Source organism: Bombina bombina, chromosome 7, assembly GCF_027579735.1.
Source record: "Bombina bombina isolate aBomBom1 chromosome 7, aBomBom1.pri, whole genome shotgun sequence".
NCBI lineage: Eukaryota > Metazoa > Chordata > Amphibia > Anura > Bombinatoridae > Bombina > Bombina bombina.
This window is the reverse complement of record NC_069505.1, coordinates 269,312,115-269,335,634: the sequence shown is the minus strand read 5'-3', so window position 1 is coordinate 269,335,634 and position 23,520 is coordinate 269,312,115. Positions and strand designations below refer to the sequence as shown.

General features: G+C 35.6%; 1 protein-coding gene across 1 annotated transcript in view; it reads left to right on the top strand.

The window, feature by feature from the left end:
- The window catches only part of CACNA1D (calcium voltage-gated channel subunit alpha1 D), a 764,995-nt gene that overhangs the window by 300,856 nt on the left and 440,619 nt on the right, over positions 1 to 23,520 (top strand). Inside the window, 1 exon segment of the mRNA XM_053689359.1 lies at positions 11,617 to 11,756. Within this exon segment, the coding sequence (XP_053545334.1) occupies positions 11,617 to 11,756 (140 nt within the window).

Here is a 23,520-nt window from a genome sequence, read left to right as displayed (position 1 = left end):
CCCATTTTTATTTACCAGATCACATCTATTTACTTGTCTTATTTCCTGTCTTATTTCCTCTATCTTTTTGTCATTATAGCCCCTATCTACAAATTTCTGTTTTAATTTTTCAGACTGACTATCAAAATCAGTTACACTTGTACAGTTTTTCTTTATACGTAGGAACTGCCCTTTAGGAATATTGTCAATCCATCTTGGATGGTGACAGCTCGTGTGGTGGATATAGCTGTTTGCATCCACATTTTTAAAATGTGTTTTTGAATGTATTTGATTGTTCACAGGGAATATTTCTAAATCTAAGAAATTAACACTTTTTTTGCTTTTTTCACAAGTGAAACGAAGATTCATCTCATTATTATTCATACTTTCAATAAACTCATTCAGCTTAACTTCATCACCCCTCCAAATAATAAGGATGTCATCTATATAACGCTTGTAGGACACCAGGTTTGCTCCAAAGTTGGTATTGCTGAGAAAAAAATGTTCCCAAAAACCCATAAACAAATTTGCATAACTTGGAGCAAACCTGGTGCCCATTGCTATTCCTCTTTCTTGATTAAAAAACTGAGAATCATAACTAAAGAAATTATGTGTTAGAATGAATTTGATAGAGTCTATAAGGAAACCTTTCTGTTCCTCTTTCAGGGTCTCATCTTTGTCTAAAAAATATTTAACAGCTAATATACCATCATGATGATTTATACAGGTATATAATGACGTTACATCACACGTGGCAAGGAGGTAATCCTCCTGCCAGGTGATAGTGTCTACTAATTTCAGAACATCTGTAGAATCCTTTAAGTATGATGGTAATGTCTTGACATATTTTTGTAAAAAAATATCCAGATATTCCGATAAATTTGCTGTCAGGGATCCGATTCCTGAGATAATCGGCCTACCCAGTGGATTAATAAGTGTTTTATGAATTTTTGGCAAGCAATATAGTAGGGGAATTTTTGGAAATTTGGGCACTATATAGCCTCTCTCTTTGTCATTAAGTATTCCTTTGTCATGTGCAGAATCTATTAATTTTATTAATTCCTCATTATAGCTTTTCGTTGGATCTCTCAGTAATTTTTTGTAAGTGTCGTTATCTTTTACAATATTCTCACACATTATTTGATAGTCTACTCGATCTAGGATGACTATTCCCCCGCCCTTGTCTGCGGGCTTTATAATTATATCATCCATCTCCAATTCACTAATGATCATTAGTTGTTTCCTACTTAGATTGCTATATGTTTTATTTATTTTATCCTCAGTCAGATTTTCAATGTCCCTCAAGATTAATTTCTCAAATGTCTCTATTATAGGGCCTTTCTCATGCTTGGGATAGAATATAGACTTGCTTCTTAGGTCTGTATGTACATATTCACTTTTATTAGTTAAGGTATCCCCAGCCATTTTTTCAATTTCACTTTTTTGAAACCATCTCTTTACAGTCAATTTTCTGACAAACTTATTTTTAGTATTTTTAGTATTTTTTGCACAATTAAGATTGTAATAAAATTTGTTCATTTTTTACTTGCACTACTACTCTGGTTCATCCTTAAGCACACTAAGGAAATTTATATTGTTTATAGCACATATTATTTAGAATCTTCTGCACTACCAATTTAAGCTACACGTTAGTGCCAGGGGTTATTATAGTAATATCTTTATTACTATTGTATGATTGTGCTGTCTGCTTTTGCAAGATTTTACATGTTTTATAATTCCATCCCTTTAATTAAATACTTTATGTAAAGTTCCACTTTCTAGAGCTCTTCCCAGGCATCCTGTGCTGGGAGTTTGTAATACTGTCCCCAAGCAGTACCCTAACATTTTGCATCTGAAAGTTTAACTCCTGTATTAAAGAGACATTGTAATGGGAAAATTACTTATTGGCTAGAGCATGTCATTTTTGCATGACTTATTATGGATTAAACACATAGGTAGAGTCTTGCTCAGAAGCAACATGCATTACAGTTAAACAGAGCAGTGATTTGCAGTGTTGTATTGTTGTTTCACCAGCTGCATCCTTTGCTGCTCCAAATCAGGACTTTATTTATGTGTTTAACCCCTTTGGCAGAGCCAGTAGTGCAAAAATGTCATCTCTTACAAATGAAAGCATGTAAATTCCTCAGTACAATGTCTCTTTAAAACTGTATTGGATGGGTGTTTGTCAAAGGGGGTGCATGGGTGAGTCCCCACTCTATATAATAAAACAGAAAAAAAGAGCATTCTGAAAACAGCGCCTACAAATAAATAAGCGCTAACAAGATCGTCACGACCTAATAAACTGTAATAAAGTAAAACGTAACTTTTACTGTGACAAGTAAAAACAAATGAAATAATTAAAAAAGAAATGTTGATTTAAATATATTCTAATTATTTCATTTGTTTGTATATCTAGTAATAAAATGTTTTGACTTTACCACAGTTATAGCACATAGGGCCCAATTATCAGAAATTAAAAACCACACTGATGCTCACAGCAGGGCCCTCACAGAATTCTATAGAAAAAGGGGCTGTCCTTGTGAGTTGCGAGATATCTGCCATAGAAAGTAATGGAGCTCACTGGAATGGTAAACTACGCAGGGGAGAGTAAAGTTATCAGGGGCGCAATTTTTAAATCAAATATTGCAGCCAATACTAATCATATTACTCTGCTTACAGCATATAGTACCTTACAATGGTCTCTCTTTTCATATACATGTATTTTTCAATTTAGGTAATAAGTGTTTTGTGTATTTTGACACAGTCTTGACAACTCTTAGTTTGTGAGAATAAACACAGAGATAGTGTAGTTTTATTACAATCTCTGCTGTGAACCTTAAATAGTTTCTTCCCTGTGAAATTACAATTCAAATTTAATTTTTTTTCAATATTGTATTTATTCATTGTATATGATTTTTAAATTACAATTTATTGTGAGCGCTCTTTTAATGTATGCTTCTCCTTCACATACTACTTAAAAGCACAGAACCCCTCTTTGCGAGACATACTGTTCGCAAGGTAAAAATTGACTTTATAGAATTCCAACAAGGGTTTCAAACTACTGGCGAGATTCCTTAAAGCATCTCACAAACCCAGGAGCCGGGGAGCCACTGGAACCTAGAATTTAACTCCTGGCTCCTAACTTTTTTATTATTATTCTCCATTTATCTATATACAAATACCACAGTCTGTATCTCTGTTTCCTAAATATTCTTACTGGCTTCTAAATTTCTTCTTATCTGTTGATAGTGTAAAACTAATGAATGAAAGACGTGTGCATTTTGAGGTTACAGATATCTCTGAATGTGGAAAAAGGAGACCAACTTTATACTTGTGAAGCAGCAACATACGAAAATCGGGATTTGCACTGTCAGGGTACCTGTGAAATAACATTAAATAAACTACAGATGTATCAAATAATTTAATATTTCATTTTAGCTAATATCTAATTTGATATGAATTGGTCACATTACAGCCCCTGCCCCCTCACTGCTTAACACAAGTTGAGGACAAAAGGGAAATATTTGTTCAATTATTGAAGATAACTAGCCCCTGTGGCTAAACAGCCAAGAGGTCTACAATATTCAACTCTTTGAAACTTAAGTGTATGCAGAGAACTACCAGTTTTACAGGGAAAGTGACCATTCACACTTTGATACAAATTGGTACATGCTGAGTTTTCAATAAACATCCTCCCCAGACTTGGTGACAACTTAAACCTTAATAGCAAAATGTGTACTTTGAAAGCATAAAGGTCTTGAAGAGTTAAAGTTTAAACAAACTATCTATTTAGCTTTCACATATTTAATAGGCCCTTCAGACTGTCCAAATAAATTGTATAAATGTATAGTTGTGTCTAACAGTAACATATTAGATAAGTATTTGTTAACTTGAATGAGTAGCTATATAGTCAATGTAAAATGTTTATTCAACTTGTTTCAAAATGGTTAACATATTCTTATATTTTTCAGGCATCTAATAAGTGCATATGTAATTGGTGCTGTAAATTATATCATATGTTTTTATACACTCAGCATGAGATATACAAATATGCAATATTTATATTAATATGGGATAATAATCCAATATAAATATACAGTAGCTATATGAAATTGCATCTGATTGCTAATCACAAGGTATGTTTGTGATATTAAGATGATAACTGAGATATTAATTAGATCCATGCTAAAAGTATTAAAACCATTTTAAATACCCATATATTTAAATGTATAGGAATTACTTTGTAATGTGGTACTAGAGCTATACTCATATTTAGTATGAAAATACTCAGAGTAAATTATATTAAATGAACCATGTATGGAACATATAGTTATTAAAGTTAGGAGATTAAAAGTGTATAAAAATAGGCATTTGATAAAAATATAAATAATAATCTGTATTTACTGTTAGCAGTATTGATGGTGAGACTGCATTTCTGATTGTCTGCTGCCACCAATAGTTCAAAAATGGTATTGTAACCAAAAGGTATTTGACTGCTCAGGGAGGCATTTCCCAAATAGCCTATGAGATGTTCAGATCAGAGGGCCAATCAGGGACAAGTTTCTTAAAGGGACAAGTTTCAGTAAGAGCGTATCCAAAACATTCACCAATGATTACAAAATAGATGCGGGGTGATCACTCATGCAAGAGAAAGAAAAGGGGTCTTTGATGCTGAATTTTTTACTGAATAGGATAACCTTGCTGCCTTTGAACACAGTCTTTACAAAGCAAAACTGTGCCTAACTTTTCTTATCCATATTGCAATACCTCTCTTATTTATGAGGTAAACTGGGTTTATCTGAAAAAGCTGAAACACTCATCTGGTTTATTTGATGATGTATATGGTTGACCTATATTTTATATTTAATAGATTTTAACAAATATATTCTAAAGCTATAGTTAGATTGCAGCTGGTAATTTAAAGAGCATATTTGGTATTTTAAGTTTATATCTATAGTCCTGTGTAAATTAAAACCAGTCATATTTAGTGCTAAGTAATTTATTTGCTAGACAGGATTCTGCACTCTAGATTTATACATCAGTTTTATTATTGTGAACTCTCTTAGAACTGTACATAAATTGTTTTTTGTGGTTAAATCTCTGGTAGTTATTAATTAAGCATTGTTAAGATCATAATCCATATTCTGATGTTAGAATAAACTAAGATGGATAATTATAAACTGTTATGGTATCCTCATTTGGGGTATTTTAATGTGATTCATGATGAGTAAGGTTAAAAATTGTAAAGATATATTGTTATGATCTGTGTTATAGAAAATTGTAACGGAATAAGCGTGTATAATTGATTCATAATCTAGTTTCTACATAAATATAATTCAATGTGTATATAAAGCTAACTAATCTAAGAATTTAGGAATAAATATTAATTTCAATTGTTTCTTATATTCATTTTAATTGGAGGTTATTTTAAAGATAATAATACAAAAATAATAAGTTTATAACCTGGTATATACCGACAGCACAGATTTTAGTGTGTATAAGTTTAAATTTGGCTTCAGAAATAGCCGACCGGCGTAAAGGGCACCTTCTTCCACATTCGGAGGTTTCCAAAACCTCCAAATGCACGCGTCTAATGAATAAATATTTTACAAATACTTAACATAAGAAAACATGGGGGGGCGGGGAATCTATATTATTACACTTGTATGTACCTTCAGTACAGAACTTGACATATTAGGCTGATTTTAAAGGGATAATAAACTGCAAAATTGGTTTCCTTTTAATACGTTTCCAAGGACTAATTATGCTACCTGCAAAGTATAACATTTATGGGAAACAGCTCCTTTAGTTTAATTGTTGAATATGAAATACCTGTTTTTGCTTGTTTGCAGAAAGAGCAGACATCATTATCTATTTCTCGATAGACAAAGGTCTCCTTATCTCATCTTTGTCTGCACAAAGGCCAATAATGAGAGAGAGCAATTGACAATTAGCATTTTAGTACCTGTCTCTGAAACCCCATTACTGGGCTCATATTTATTCTTGTTTACATAGCCTTTCTTAAAAGAATAGAAAACTATTCATATTTTCAGTATAGGTGATGTTTTATCAGGCAAAATAAGCCATTTCAAGTGACAAAACAAACATAAATGAGCTACTTATATTTATAAATAAATAGTCATTCTCCAGTAGGTGACATTGATCATTTAAAACATTTTAAAGAGTAGAAAATTGTGTGCAATCTACCCTTAATAAATACAGTGAATTTAACAGCTAAAGATAATTTAATATGAGTCTAGACATAACTGGCAATACTATTTGCTCTGCTATGTTTTTGGTAGACTGTTGACGCACATGGTAACTCTGTAACTATATTATCTCTATAGGCTGCTGTGTAACTGCCAAGTGTGAAGTCTTTTTATAGTTTGCAGTAATTTGTACATCTTCTATAATAAAAACATGGTTTCTCCCTCATTTCATATATATCTGAGCCTTTGAGGAAGATTGTATTTTTCAAAATTAGATGATTCAGGAAAAGTTATATTATACATAGTTTTAACAGTAAATAGACCACAGTGTTAATATTTTAATTTCAAAACAATATCAATTCTTACCAGTATAACAAAACAAAAAAAGAATTAACAAATGTCTAAGTTTGAAAATATATATATGTTTATTTAAAGGGACATGAAACACATTTTTCTTTCATTCATTACAGCTCCTGAGTGTACCTAGGTATGCTTTTCAACAAAGAATGCCAAGAGAATAAATCAAATTTTTCTTTACTGCCCCTTGAAGGTTTTGTTAGATGTTAAAACTATCATCCTTAGTTATTTACTTAAAGGGCCATTCCAGACAAAATTAGAATGCATTACAAGCATTTTTGTAATAGACACATATTAGCAAGAAATGTTTCTAGTAAGATTGATAGTAATTTGAAGAGTGTACTTAAGTATGCTCTGTGCACCAGCATTTTAAACACAACACTTGCTCAAAGAGCCTTAGGTGCTTGTGTCATTTAGTAATAATTACATTTGCATCATTGCTGACATGATACAAACCCCACTTGCTCCCTGAGCATCTGCAGTATTTAAAATGCTTAATGTACTGAGAATTTCAAACCATGTTATATGCAGAGAAAAATGCTAACTTTTACTAGAAGCATTTTTAACCATAAAGGAACATAAAACCCCCAAATTGTCTTTCATGATTCAGAGAAAGCATGCAATTGTAAACAACTTCCATTATTAAAGTATTAAAGTATTAAAGAAAGGGACAGTCTAATAAAAAATCAACTTTCATTGCATGCCATTTTAAACTACTTTCCCATTTACTTTTAACATCAATTTTGCTTTGTTCTCTTGGTATTCTTAGTTGAAAGCTAAACCTAGGAGGCTCATATGCCAATTTCTTAGCCCTTGAAGGCCACCTCTTATCTGAATGCATTTTGACAGTTTTCACAACTAGAGGGCGTTAGTTCATGTGTGCCATATAGATAACATTGTGGTCACGCCAGTGGAGATACCCATTAGTCAGCACTGATTGGCTAAAATTAAGGTCTGTCAAAATAACTGAAATAAGGGGGCAGTCTGCAGGGGCTAAGATGCAAGGTAATCACAGAGGTAGAAAGTGTACTAAATATAACGGTGTTGGTTATGCAAAACTGGGGAATGGGTATTAAAGGGATTATCTAACTTTTTAAACAATAACAATTCTGGTGTAGACTGTCCCTTTAAAAACACGGTCATATTTTGGCTTGCCAGCTCTGCTACCATTGTATAAGTGCTACAATGAAATACTGCTGAAATTGTTCCTATTTTCTCTTTATAAATAATATAGGGTTTGTAGAGGTTCTTTTTCCCCATTAACCATCTGTCATATGATTTTATGTATTTTATTTGTGTGACGTCCGTTCTGTGCTGGATGCACAGCATCATTTGTTCATCTGTTTTGTGTGTCAGAAATGATCTACATGGTGTTAAATTTCTGCATGAAAGCATGTCATGTGACACACAGAGCTGTAGAGACCCACTGGCAAAATGTCCCTGGAAATTATTTTGATATGTTGGCAACTGTGCAGACACACACATATATATATATATATATATATATATATATATATATATATTAATAAATAAATAAATACTGTAGTGAAATTACATATTATATATGCAGTTTTAACTCAAAGCTATAAATCGGTGGGAGTTTGTGAATGCTAGACAAGGGTGGCATTAAATGCGTGCAAAACCAGACACAAAATAAAATTATTTACATCTGTTAAAGAACCCCTAAAATAGAAGAGCAGAATCAGTAAATGGATAATAAAAAGACAAACGAGTAGTACGTTATTTTCTGTAAAATGTCAAAGTTAGTTACATTTTACTTCCTAATGCATCATGTGACCGCTATCAGCCAATCGCAAAATGCGTAAACATATATACTGTGAATCTTGCACATGCTCAGTAGGATCTGGTGCCTCAGAAAGTGTAAATATAAAAAAATTGTGCACATTTAGATAATGGAAGTGAACTGGAAAGTTGTTTAAAATTGTGTGCTCTATCTGAATCATGAAAGCTTAAAGGGATACTAACCCCATTTTTTTCCTTTATGATTCAGATAGACGATGCAGTTTTAAACAACTTTCTAATTTACTCCTATTATCAATTTTTTCTTTGTTCTCTTTCTATCTTTATTTAAAAAGCAGTAATGTAAAGCTTAGGAGCCAGCCCATTTTAGGCTCAGCACCCTGGATAGTGCTTGCTTATTGGTGGCTACATTTAGCAAACCAATAAGCTAGCATAACCCAGGTTCTGAACCAAAAATGGGCCGGCTCCTAATCTTTACATTTCTGCTTTTAAAATAAAGATAGCAAGAGAACAAAGAAAAATTGGCAATATGAGTAAATTAGAAAGTTGCTTAAAATTGCAAAAAACTGTTTACTTTTACTTTCAACGTAATACGAGCGCTACTCAAAGCAGACAAATACCTTCTAGTGGAGCCGATCACTGCTCTTATCCTGCTCAAGATCAGCAAGGGAGACTTTTACCATGTGTTCAAAGGTTCAACACAGAATGAAACAGGGGAATTAATTTAAAAATGAAATTCTCTAATGAAATAGAGAGTTTTAGATTTACAATTGTATATCTTTTTAAAGGGACAGTCTACCATGTGACTGTGCCTACATTATTGTAATCTTTCCTAAATGTGATGTCACTATTTCCCTGTGGTTTTGGATGTGAATGGGGGCTGCATGTTGTTCACGCCGATTCATGCTCATGCACAGTGATTGACCCATACGCATTGTGCACTAAGTGACACTGCAGACCTTTCTGAACACAGAACTCCACTTGAGGTCTCATTTGTAACAAAAGCGATTTACAGAGCATTTCTACAGCACATTAGAGGTAGTACCTCTAAAATACAAAGTTATTTTACTATGCATAACTAAATTGTTTTATGTTAAAATCTCAAGGTGTTTACTATGCCTTTAAATTCCTTTCTAACCTTGTGACTTCTAAATCTGACCTGGAGAATAATTTCTTTACTCTCATGTACGTACAGTTACAGCTTAGACTGTCCCTTTAAAGGGACATAAAACCCAAAAATTTTCTTTCATGATTCAGATAGAAGTAAATTGGAAAGTTGTCTAAAATTATATTCTCTATTACAAAACTTGCTTCATTCTCTTTGTATCCTTTGTTGAAAGAGCAACAATGCACTACTGGGAGCTAGCTGAAAACATCTGGTGAGCCAATGAGAAGAGGCATACAAGTGGAGCCACCAATCATCAGCTAGCTCCCAGTAGTGTATTGCTGCTCCTGAGCCTACCTAGAACAAAGCAAATGATAATAGAAGAAAATTAGAAAGTTGTTTAAATATCATGCTCTGTCTGAATAATTAAAGAAAAATGGTGGGCTTCATGTCCTTTTAAGAATTCAAAATAGCTACAGTGTATTTAGATATACAAACATTTATTGTATGGTAACTGTGACAAAATACTGTATCTTTAAAGGACCAGTCAACACATTAGATTTGCATAATCAACAAATGCAAGATAACAAGACAATGCAATAGCACTTAGTCTGAACTTCAACAGAGTAGTAGATTTTTTTATAACAAATTTCAAAGTTATATATTTCCACTCCCCTTGTACCATGTGATAGCAATCAACCAATCACAAATGCATATACGTATAGTCTGTGAATTCTTGCACATGCTCAGTAGGATCTGGTGTCTCAAAAATTGTAAATATAAAAGACTGTGCACATTTTTTTTAATGGAAGTAAATTGGAAAGTTGTTTAAAATTACATGCTGTATCTGAATCATGAAAATTTAATTTAACCTGAGTTTCCCTTTAAATGATTTACAAAAATAATGTATAATCTCAAGCACTCGATTATTTCTCATGATTTTTATTCTTGCATATCCACAAATTAAAGATACATTTATTTATAAGAGGAATTTATTTTATTATGTAAAACTCTATAGAAGATTAAATTACAGCAAGTAACCTTTACAACAAGCAGACTAATGGAAATATTACAATATTAATTGGTTGTTTCAGAAATTGTTTACATTTCCTTAAATTCAGTTTCTTATTTTGTTTTGTTTTTTATAGTCGATTTAGGTGAGTGATCCAAAGATTTAAGGAAATCTCACTGCCCCCCCCTTTTTTTTACGAACTGTAACAAATGTCCGCTTATTATATAAAATGACCTTTATTTGTCACAGACTTAAGATATTAAAGTGACGTTTTGGGTAGCAACCCTTATTCATTCTTTATCATGGTAAAGCATGAATAAGGGTTGTTACCCGAAATGTCGCTTTAATATGTTAAGTCTGTGTGACAAATAAAGGTCATTTGATATAATAAGCGCTGTGGACATTTGTTACAGTTCGTGGATTTTTAGGGATTTTGCAGAGTCCCTGTCTTCACCTGCGCAATTCTTTGTGTTGCTGTCTCACTCCTGAGTACATGGTTGATACCCATTTTTTTAGGTTTTAAAACTTTTATTTGGAAATTGTTAAAATAAAAATGCTCACACTTGGTGTACAGGACAATTAGGTTCTTTAACAAAGAAAAAAAAAGAAGAGCAGAATATACTTCTGTCTAAGACTTGGTACTTCCAAATAACACAACGGAACAAGAACTATTAAAGGACCATTTTATCACAAAAATGTATTGTAATGTTTGCATTAGCGAGTCTGTATAACGAATGTATTTAGGGTCGTCACCTTGGCCATGTTTTCCTGGACATTTATGAGTTACCCATGTTGCAGGGTTTGCAGGGAGGAACATGTATTGTGCAGTTTATCAGCACAATTATTGTGATGTCTAGAAGCACAATACCTGTTCCGCCCAGCTTACCCTGCAGCATGCATAACTCATAAGTGTCCAGGAAAATATGGCCGAAGTGGGTTAATCATAGCTCCCAAGCAAAACATAGATGTTGATTGGTGGGGTTGTGTAACTGCAGTTTCTTATTGGCTCACCAGACATTTCCTGCTCAAGAGTTGTAAAGTTTGCATCTCTGAGAGGGGCTTTAACTAGTAAAACTGTGTTATGATATTGACTTCTACAGGATAATTATTTTTATATAACATGAACTGAAAACTGTGCATTTTATTTTGATTGTAAGTAATTATTTTCTTTTTTCCGTTTTTTTTCTCCCCAGGAAAAAGTAGAATATGCCTTCCTGATTGTGTTTACAATTGAAACTTTTTTGAAGATTATTGCATACGGATTAGTGATGCACCCCAATGCATATGTGAGGAATGGATGGAATTTACTGGACTTTGTAATAGTCATTGTAGGGTAAGTCATAAAATGATAAGGAATTGCAAAAATCACATTTTAACTAGATACAATCATATGTATTTTATATACAGTCGTATGAAAAAGTTTAGGCACCCCTGACAATTTCCATGATTTTCATTTATAAATAATTGGGTGTTTGGATCAGCAATTTCATTTTGATCTGTCAAATAACTGAAGGACACAGTAATATTTCAGTAGTGAAATGAGGTTTATTGGATTAACAGAAAATGCGCAATATGCATCAAAACAAAATTAGACAGGTGCATAAATTTGGGCACCCTTGTCATTTTATTTGATTTGAATACCTGTAACTACCTAGCACTGATTAATTGGAACACACAATTGGTTTGGTGAGCCCATTAAGCCTTGAACTTCATAGACAGATGCATTCAATCATGAGAAAAGGCATTTAAGGTGGCCAATTGCAAGTTGTTCTCTCTATTATGTTGTCCTCCACCTAGAAGGAACGCTGGTGTATCCTTATTCTCTAATCTCCCTTCTCCACACCTCAGCTGACAAAAGGCCTACCAAGATTAGACAATTTCCTGTGATACAATGTATATTAGTAGCATGGCAGAAAATGCTTAGAATCTTAGGCGTTAATATAGCCTTTTCTAAATATTTACCCATTATGGGTAACCCTAATTGTATACCAGCACTAGACTCTAAAGTCTTTAAAAATTGGGCTTTGAAAGGAATAAAAACGGTATATCAATTCATAGATACAGACTTAAAGGTTTGCAAAAAAATTTCAAAAATTAAACAAGAATTTGATATACTAAATAGAGACTTTTTTGCCTTCCTGCAGATGCGGCATTATATCCAGGAAATTTTGCATAATAATACAGGAATCGAGACATGGGACAGTCTAGAACCTGCCTTGACTTAGTTTAAGGCAGGTAAATATAACATTTCAACCCTATACAAACAATTATCTCCTCCTATGGTCAGGATAACCTACAAAAAATAGCAGACACATGGCAGATTCCCCCGGAAAGAATACATCAAAGTTTTAATCTTGTAGACAGAGCGACAATCTCTTCTTCCTGGAGAGAAACGCACACTAAACTTATAAATAAAACATATATTACTCCACAGATTAAGGCTAAATGGGTTAAAACAGAGGTACGCTGCCAGAAATGCAAGTTTGCAAATGTTGATTTATATAATTGTTTTTGGGGATGCCCTAAAATCAAACATTTTTGGTATAAAATAAATAACTTGATTAATAAGATTAACCTTAGTAATATACATTTAACTGATAAGCAGGTATTTTTTTTTTGCCAATCAAGAAGAAATATTTTTCGAGAATACCCGTCAATTAAATATTATACTTATAACAGACAGACTTCTGATTTTGAAATATTGGAAATCCAACAAAACTCCAAGCCTTAGGGAATTCATCCAGAAACTTAAAAATCAATTAATCCTAGAACAAATTGATACTGCAGTAAGTTCAGAATTACAAGTCAAAAGTTTTTTTTTTTTGTAAATGGGCAAAAATAATCATGAGTTTTCCAAAAGAAGTACAAATACAACTAATTGCACCCTTCAGGGGTATGGCCTTTCTTGAATTGGCTACCAATACCCGGTATAGTAGAGGCCTTGAACCTGGAGTACCGGGAGGGAGAGGAGGGGGGGGGGGGGGAGTAGAGAAATGCGACTAGGTTTCTGTTTTCTTTCCTTTTTCTTCTTCTTTTTTTTTGGTTAGGTAAAGATTAGAGGAAAGGAATGAAAGAAAGAAAAAACTACCATACTCTTCATAACTCATGTAATTTTGATTTACGAACAAAGGACGCTTAAAAATATTTTTAAGATATTTCTACTAAGCACTGGTTTAAATAAGCGCTTCAGTTATATAAGATGTCTCCTTTTCTATGGAATTACTGTAGCTAGAAAATAGATTTTAGGTTTTAGTACACATGAAATAATATAAACACTATTGTTTAGTAGCTATGCTTGGAAATAGCAGTTTTTCTTTAGAAAAGGAGCTAATATTTGCTAAGTAATAGACCAGTTTTATGTTTTGCTAATATTGGAAGTTGTAAAAACTTGTATATAGTCTTGTTTCTTCTCTAGGTTATAGGAACAATGTATGTAATAATAAGTCTTTCTTTTGTATCTATGGTCAATCTGTAATGGAGTTATATCCTGTATGGTATATAAATAAATAAATAAAAATAAGAAAAAGCATGTTGTTCTCTTTGACTCTCCTCTGAAGAGTAGCAACATGGGGGCCTCAAAACAACTCTCAAATGACCTGAAAACAAAGATTGTTCCACACTATGGTTTAGGGAAAGGCTACAAAAAGCTATTGCAGAGATTTAAGCTGTCAGTGTCCACTGTGAGGAACATAGTAAGGAAATGGAAGACCACAGGCACAGTTCTTGTTAAGGCCAGAAGTAAAATATCGGAGAGGCAAAGGCAAAGGATGGTGAGAACGGTCAAAAACAGCCCACAGACCACCTACAAAGACCTACAACATCATCTTGCTGCAGATGGTGCCACTGTGCATTGTTCAACAATTCAGCGCACTTTGCACAAGGAGAAGCTGTATGGGAGATTGATGCGGAAGAAGCCTTTTCTGTGCACACTCCAAAAACAGAGTCGCTTGAGGTATGCAAACACACATTTGGACAAGCCAGCTTCATTTTGGAAGAAGGTGCTTTGGACTGATGAAACAAAGATTTAGTTATTTGGTCATAACAAGGGGCGTTATGCATGGCAGCAAAAGAACACAGTGTTTCAAGACAAACACTTGCTATCCACAGTAAAATTTGGTGGATGTTTCATCATGCTGTGGGGCTGTGTGGCCAGTACCGGTACTGGGAATCTTGTTAAAGTTGAGGGTCGCATGGATTCCACTCAATGTCAGCAGATACTTGAGAATAATGTTGAGGAATCAGTTACGCCGAGGCTGGATATTTCAACAAGACAACGACCCAAAACACTGCTCAAAATCTACTCTGGCATTTATTCAGAGGAACAAGTACAATGTTCTGGAATGGCCATCCCAGTCCCCAGACCTGAATATCATTGAAAATCTGTGGGGTGATTTGAAGTGGGCTGTCCATGCTCGGCAACCATCAAACCTACCTGAACTGGAGATGTTTTGCAAGGAGGAATGGTCCAAAATACCTTCATCTAGAATCAGACACTCATTACAGGTTATAGGAAGTGTCTAGAGACTGTTATTTCTGCTAAAGGAGGCTTTACTAAATATTGATGCAATGTTTCTGTTGGGGTGCCCAAATTTATGCACCTGTCTAATTTCATTTTGATGCATATTACACGTTTTCTGTTAATCCAATAAACCCCATTTCACTACTGAAATTTTACTGTGTCCTTCAGTTATTTGATAGATCAAAATGAAATTACTGATCCAAACACCCAATTATTTATAAATGAAAATCATGGAAATTGTCAGGGGTTCCTAAACTTTTGCATACGACTGTGTATGTATATAAAAAAAATTATAAATATATATTTGATCATACTTCCGGTGGGCGGCTCTAGAAGATGGCTGCGAGCATCTGTAGCTCTGAAGAGTCCTGCTTCTAATCTAAACTACACTGCCATTATTCTATGCCATCTGCACCTCCCTTGACAGGAAAGCTGTCCGGGAACATTAGGCAGATAGAAATATTACCATCTTTTCTCCTACGGAAGTCATTTAACTGAAATAAACCCCAAGAGGGACCCCACGAGGGACTTTGTACATATTGAATACAGGCCTACTGCTACAAGGAAATGAAGTCGGAAGGCAATCTGACCGAGCAAATACTTGCAGTCTTCCAGCCTTCATTGGATCGCTTACTATTGAGCTATGAGAAGCTACGGGAAGTAATACAGGCCACTGTGAAGCCTACCCTTACAACCAATGAGCCGATGCGCAAGCAAACCTACTCTCCGGACCGGAACCTATATAGCCTGCCCCGCATTCATCTATACAGACTTGTCACAAGGGACGACTCCCCCAGGCCTGCCGTGGATCGTTTGGTGATGCATCGAGAAGGGGAGAAGGCGCCCCCGCTGAACTCATTTTCTGTGATGCTGAGCGACCCTGAAAAATCTGCTGAACACTACAACCCGCAGGAGATCTCCACCCCTGCCCGATACGTGGGGAAACTTGCCATTGAGACACTGAAGGTGCCGGTTCCTCCCCAGTTGATCTCCCCCAAACTTGACTCACAGCGGGTCCCCACGGACATGGACTCCCCCACTGATAGCCTGAGTCACGTAACTCCTAACTTAAGCCATTCCTTAACAAGGAACTGGGAATCACCCTCTAAGCCTGCTCGACCTAACACAGACCCACTCACAACAGCTTTGGGACTCGCATCAGGGAATCTGCAAAACATGCCTCACTATCGCTCCCCTGTGAGGAGTTACGGGTGGAGACAGAGAAGGGCTCGGTTAGTTACGGGAGTGGGGTGATCCGCAATTTGATAATTATCTCTCACGAAACCTGCTGCCTTCCGGTCTAAGTGGGTGCCCCATAATGATACGTAGAACTCTCAATGTTTTCTTGGCAGAACAATTATAACTAGCTGTGTTTCAGTTTACTTATTTTTATTTACACATGTGTACTCGATGGACATGCTCCTCAATATGCTATAATCTTTTATTTTCTTGGCTAGGATGTGACATTCTGGGGAAGTGATGGGTGTGTAATCAATGCAATGTATATGCCTTTCCTTTAAATTAATGAACACCAGCAACTAATCGCAATATAGACACTATGTTTAACTGTTGGAAGAGGATTAAATAAATCAGACTACTCGAAAGCTGCTAATTTATGTGAGGTTAAATCTATAGTTATGTGAACCATAATACATATGACACCTGTCATGTATATGACGTGCAGTATAATTCATACCCACCCAATGGTAAATCAGGCAAGGGCAATCACATTCAGCTTGCGGGGTGGGATCTTGGAAAGAATATCTAACTGCTATGCTTTATTCACACACAACCCCAATTTGTCAAAATGAAGTGTATCGATCTCTCCCTGGTTCTTGCCTGCTCTTTCTTATATCTCATGATATCACCAATCTGTCTTATAATTAGTAATCTCAAAGAGCACTACAGGATTCAAAAGACACAGTATTACTGTTAGGATAATGTTTGGTAGGCAGGGTACTGTTTATTATTTTCTTTAGTTCAGTTTAGTTAAGTTTTTATTTTGACTCTAATTTAAGTTTGGTAGGGGCAATTTAGCTAAGTGCTTTTCATATAAGTATAGTTTGACATCTAGGTGTCTTACAACCTCCTAGCGCAACAGTTTGAACATTTTGATTGCTGAGTGACCCATAACGCCTATAATCTGCTTTATCTTCGCTAATGTGCGATGTCTCTGCGCTTAAGTGGATTCACAGTACAGCGTAACAATCAACTTAGACATATGGCAGTAGCCCCATTTAGTTTAGCTCAAGGTTAACCACCCTGTTAGCATTCCCTTTTATTTAGTTAGTTTAGGAATATTTAAGCTTTTTGAAAAAACAATAAAACCCCCAATGGTGTAGATACTCAGGACACTAAGCAGGACCATACTGAAAATTTGAATTTTGCATGATTGTCATATGAATATAGCTGTATTGAAATCTTAAATATCTTAATTTTCACCTTGACTATTTGTACTGATTGTCCTGTCTACCCTGCGTGGTATGATATCTTGTTTTATATGTATCTGCATTGTTGGATATAAATAAAAGTTAAATATATATTTGATATGTGTATGATTGTATAAAATACAGGGTGATTAAAAAGTCTCCATACATAGGGAAAATAGTTTGTTTGGCATGTGTGTGATGTGCCAGCTTTGAACTGTTTCCTATTAAGGGGACAAACACCTTATATATACAAGACACCTACAGTTGCTACAGAATAACATATCAGCCAAGTCTTACATTTTTTAAAACAAATTTACATCTTGTTTGTTACAAATGTCTTTTATTACCTTAACTCCATGCACCACTTGCCTAATTTGTAGGAGCCAATCTGAGTTTGAATCTGGAAACATATGAATCAGGCTTAGCCTTTGAGAAGTCTGCAATGTGCTTTTTTTAGTTCTGAGAATTATAATATACACAATTTTCAGAGCTTAATTACATGAAAAGGGGCAAAATAAATAATTGCATATGCATTTCGCACTGACGCTGCAGACCTTTCTGAACACGGAACTCCACTTGAGGTCTCATTTGTAATAGAGGTTGACTTACAGAGTGGAAGCATTTTAACAGCACATAAGGGGTTATACCTCAAACATACTAAGTTATTTTACTATGCATAAGTAAATTGTTTTATGTTAAAATCTCAAGGTGTTTAATATCCCTTTAAATTCCATTCCAACCTTGTGACAGCTTCTAAATCTGACCGGGAGAATAATTCCTTTACTCTCTTCTTTAGACAAAGGCAACATAAAAAGCTGTATTCATCTATGTGTCACTTTTTGTTTGTACAAAGCACAGATAGGAGAAGCTGCTTAAAATCACAGATTGTATGATCATTTGTGATATTTATTTCTTCACTTGTATGTTTAGTCCCATGAGTAAAAAAATCATTTCTTTCATGTAATTGGCAAGAGTCCATGAGCTAGTGACATATGGGATATACAATCCTACCAGGAGGGGCAAAGTTTCCCAAACCTCAAAATGCCTATAAATACACCCCTCACCACACCCACAATTCAGTTTTACAAACTTTGCCTCCTATGGAGGTGGTGAAGTAAGTTTGTGCTAAGATTTCTACGTTGATATGCGTTTCTTAGCATTGTTGAAGCCCGATTCCTCTCAGAGTACAGCGAATGTCAGAGGGACGTGAAGGGAGTATCACCTATTGAATACGATGATTTCTCTAACGGGGGTCTTTTTCATGGGTTCTCTGTTATCGGTCGTAGAGATTCATCTCCTACCTCCCTTTTCAGATCGACGATATACTCTCAAATTTACCATTACCTCTACTAAGAACTGTTTTAGTACTGGTTAGGCAATCTGCTATATGTGGATGGGTGTCTTTTGGTAAGTATGTTTTCATTTACTTAATACACTCTCAGCTATGGTTTGGCACTTTATGCAAATTATATAAAATTCTAAATATATGTATTGTACTTATATTTGCCATGAGTCAGGTTCATGTATTTCCTTCTGCAGACTGTCAGTTTCATATTTGGGAATATAAACACTTTAAGAAATTTATTTCTTACCTGGGGTTTAGTCTTTTTCAATTTGACTACTTTTTGCATTTGCGAGTATTAGGCCCGCGGGTGCGTCAAATGTTAGACTTTATTACGTCATTTTTGGCGCAAACTTTTTTGGTGCGGGAAATTACGTTTTTGACGCAACTTCGTCATTTCCGGCGTCATACGTGACGTCGAGACCTTTCACACGGCAGCGTCATTAGTGACGTAAGTGTGTAATTTCCAGTCATTTTTGGCGGCAAAAAAGTTTACGTTACGTTGTGCGTCATACTTGGCGCAAATTTTTTCTTCATTATTTCAATACCCCATTGTTGTTTACCTCCTGCTTTCTTTTCTATCAAGAGGCCTATGCTTTTGCATTTTTTCCCATTCCTCAAACTGTCATTTAAGGAAATAGATAATTTTGCTTTTTATGTTGTTTTTTCTCTTACATTGAGCAAGATGTCCCAAACTGATCCTGCCTCTGAAGTTTCTGCTGGAACATTGCTGCCTGACATGGGTTCTACAAAAGCTAAGTGCATTTGTTGTAAAATTGTAGAAATTATTCCACCGAATGTCATTTGTAATAGTTGTCATGATAAACTTTTACATGCAGATAGTGTTTCTATCAGTAATAGTACATTGCCAGTTGCAGTTCCTTCAACTTCTAATGTGCATGATATACCTGTAAATTTTAAAGAATTTGTTTCTGAATCTATTATGAAGGCTTTGTCTGCATTTCCACCTTCTAATAAATGTAAAAGGTCTTTTAAAACTTCTCATTTAGCTGATGAAATTTCAAATGACCAACAACATAATAATTCATCCTCTTCTGATGAGGATCTATCTGAAACAGAAGATCCTTCCTCAGATATTGACACTGTCAAATCTACTTATTTATTTAAAATAGAGTATATGCGTTCTTTATTAAAAGAAGTGTTAATTACTTTGGATATTGAGGTAACCAGTCCTATTGACGTTCAGTCTAATAAACGTTTAAATGCTGTTTTTAAACCTCCTTTGGTTTCCCCAGGTGTTTTTCCCATTCCTGAAGCTATTTCTGATATGATTTCTAGGGAATGGAATAAGCCAGGTACTTCCTTTATTCCTTCTTCAAGGTTTAAGAGATTGTATTCTTTACCAGCAAAATCTATAGAGTTTTGGGAAAAGATCCCCAAAGTTGATGGGGCTATTTCTACTCTTGCTAAACGTATTACTATTCCTATGGAAGATAGCACTTCCTTTAAGGATCCTTTAGATAGGAAGCTTGAATCTTATCTAAGGAAGGCCTATTTATATTCAGGTCATCTTCTCAGACCTGCTATTTCTTTGGGTGATGTTGCGGCTGCATCAACTTTTTGGTTGGAAAATTTAGCGCAACATGAATTGGATTCTGACATATCTAGCATTGTTCGCTTACTGCAACATGCTAATTATTTTATTTGTGATGCCATTTTTGATATTATCAAAATTGATGTTAGATCCATGTCTTTAGCTGTATTAGCTAGAAGAGCTTTTTGGCTTAAATCTTGGAATGCTGATATGACATCTAAATCTAGATTACTATCTCTTTCTTTCCAAGGTAATAATTTATTTGGTTCTCAGTTGGATTCTATTATTTCAACTATCACTGGAGGAAAAGGAGTTTTTTTGCCTCAGGATAAAAAACCTAAGGGTAAATCTAAGGCTTCTAACAGTTTTCGTTCTTTTCGTCAGAATAAGGAACAAAAACTCAATCCTCCTCCCAAGGAATCTGCTTCCAGTTGGAAGCCTTCCTCAAATTGGAATAAATCCAAGCCATTTAGGAAACCAAAGTCTGCCCCTAAGTCCGCATGAAGGTGCGGCCCTCATTCCAGCTCAGCTGGTAGGGGGCAGATTAAGGTTTTTCAAGGATTTTTGGATAAAATCTGTCCAAAATCATTGGATTCAGAGCATTGTCTCTCAAGGGTATCGAATAGGATTCAAAGTAAGACCTCCTGTGAGAAATTTTTTTCTCTCAAGCATCCCTGTAAATCCAGTAAAAGCTCAGGCTTTTCTGAAGTGTGTTTCAGACCTGGAGTCTTCAGGGGTAATCATGCCAGTTCCTCCTCAGGAACAAGGTTTGGGGTTTTATTCAAACCTATTCATTGTACCAAAGAAAGAAAATTTGTTCAGACCAGTTCTGGATCTGAAAATTTTGAATCGTTATGTAAGAGTACCAACTTTCAAGATGGTGACTATAAGGACTATTCTATAGACTTGCAGGATGCATACCTTCATATTCCGATTCATCCAGAACACTATCAGTTTCTGAGATTCTCTTTTCTAGACAAGCATTACCAATTTGTTGCTCTTCCATTTGGCCTAGCAACAGCTCCAAGAATCTTTTCAAAGGTTCTGGGTGCCCTACTATCTGTAATAAGAGAACAGGGTATTGTGGTGTTCCCTTATTTGGACGATATCTTGGTACTAGCTCAGTCTTTACATACTGCAGAATCTCACACGAATCAACTAGTGTTGTTTCTTCGGAAACATGGTTGGAGGATCAATTTACCAAAAAGTTTCTTGATTCCTCAGACAAGGGTCACCTTTTTAGGCTTCCAGATAGATTCAGCGTCCATGACTCTGTCTCTAACAGACAAGAGACGTTTAAAATTGGTCGCAGCATGTCGGCTCCTTCAGTCTCAGTCATTCCCTTCAGTGGCTATGTGCATGGAAGTTTTAGGTCTCATGACTGCAACATCGGATGCAATTCCCTTTGCTCGTTTTCACATGAGACCTCTACAGCTTTGTATGCTGAATCAATGGTGCAGGGATTATACAAAGATATCACAATTAATATCCTTGAATCCCAATGTACACTACTCTCTGACATGGTGGATAGATCACCATCGTTTGGTTCAAGGGGCTTCTTTTGTTCGCCCAACCTGGACTGTGATCACAACAGATGCGAGTCTTTCAGGTTGGGGAGCTGTTTGGCGGTCTCTGACAGCACAAGGGGTTTGGAAATCTCAAGAGGCGAGATTACCAATAAATATTTTAGAAGTCCGTGCAATTCTCAGGGCTCTTCAGTTCTGGCCTCTACTAAAGAGAGAACCATTCATTTGTTTTCAGACAGACAATATCACAACTGTGGCTTATGTCAATCATCAGGGTGGGACTCACAGTCCCCAAGCTATGAAAGAAGTATCTCGGATACTTGCTTGGGCGGAATCCAGCTCCTGTCTAATCTCTGCGGTGCATATCCCAGGTGTAGACAATTGGGAGGTGGATTATCTCAGCCGCCAGACTTTACATCCAGGGGAGTGGTCTCTCCATCCAGATGTGTTTTCTCAGATTGTTCAGATGTGGGGGCTTCCAGAGATAGATCTCATGGCCTCTCATCTAAACAAGAAACTTCCCAGATACCTGTCCAGGTCCAGGGATGTTCAAGCGGAAGCAGTGGATGCACTGACACTTCCTTGGTGTTATCAACCTGCTTACATCTTCCCGCCTCTAGTTCTCCTTCCAAGAGTGATTTCCAAAATCATTATGGAACAGTCTTTTGTGTTGCTGGTGGCTCCAGCATGGCCACACAGGTTTTGGTATGCGGATCTGGTTCGGATGTCCAGTTGCCTGCCTTGGCCACTTCCGTTACGGCTGGACCTACTATCTCAAGGTCCGTTTTTCCATCAGGATCTCAAATCATTAAATTTGAAGGTATGGAAATTGAACGCTTAGTTCTAAGTCATAGAGGTTTCTCTGATTCAGTGATTAATACTATGTTACAAGCTCGTAAATCTGTCTCTAGAAAGATTTATTATAGAGTTTGGAAGACTTACATTTCATGGTGTTCTTCTCATAAATTCTCCTGGCATTCTTTTAGAATTCCTAGAATTTTGCAGTTTCTTCAGGATGGTTTGGATAAGGGTTTGTCTGCAAGTTCCTTGAAAGGGCAAATCTCCGCTCTTTCTGTTTTATTTCACAGAAAGATTGCTATACTTCCTGATATACACTATTTTGTTCCTTTTGGCTATCTCTTCTGCTAGAAGAGTTTCTGAGCTATCTGCTCTTTCTTGTGAGTCTCCTTTTCTGATTTTTCATCAGGATAAGGCAGTTTTGCGGACTTCTTTTCAATTTTTACCTAAGGTTGTGAATTCTAACAACATTAGTAGATAAATTGTTGTCCCTTCTTTATGTCCTAATCCTAAGAATTCTTTGGAGAGATCCTTACATTCTTTGGATGTGGTAAGAGCTTTGAAATATTATGTGGATGCTACTAAAAATTTCTGGAAGACTTCTAGTCTATTTGTTTTATTTTCTGCTCCTAGGAAAGGTCAGAAAGCTTCTGCTATTTCCTTGGCTTCTTGGTTGAAACTTTTGATTCATCAAGCTTATTTGGGGTCGGGTCAAACCCCGCCTCAGAGAATTACAGCTCATTCTACTAGATCAGTCTCCACTTCATGGGCTTTTAAGAATGAAGCTTCAGTTGATCAGATTTGCAAAGCAGCCACTTGGTCCTCTTTGCATACATTTACTAAATTCTACCATTTTGATGTATTTGCATCTTCGGAAGCAGTTTTTGGTAGAAAAGTTCTTCAGGCAGCTGTTTCAGTTTGATTCTTC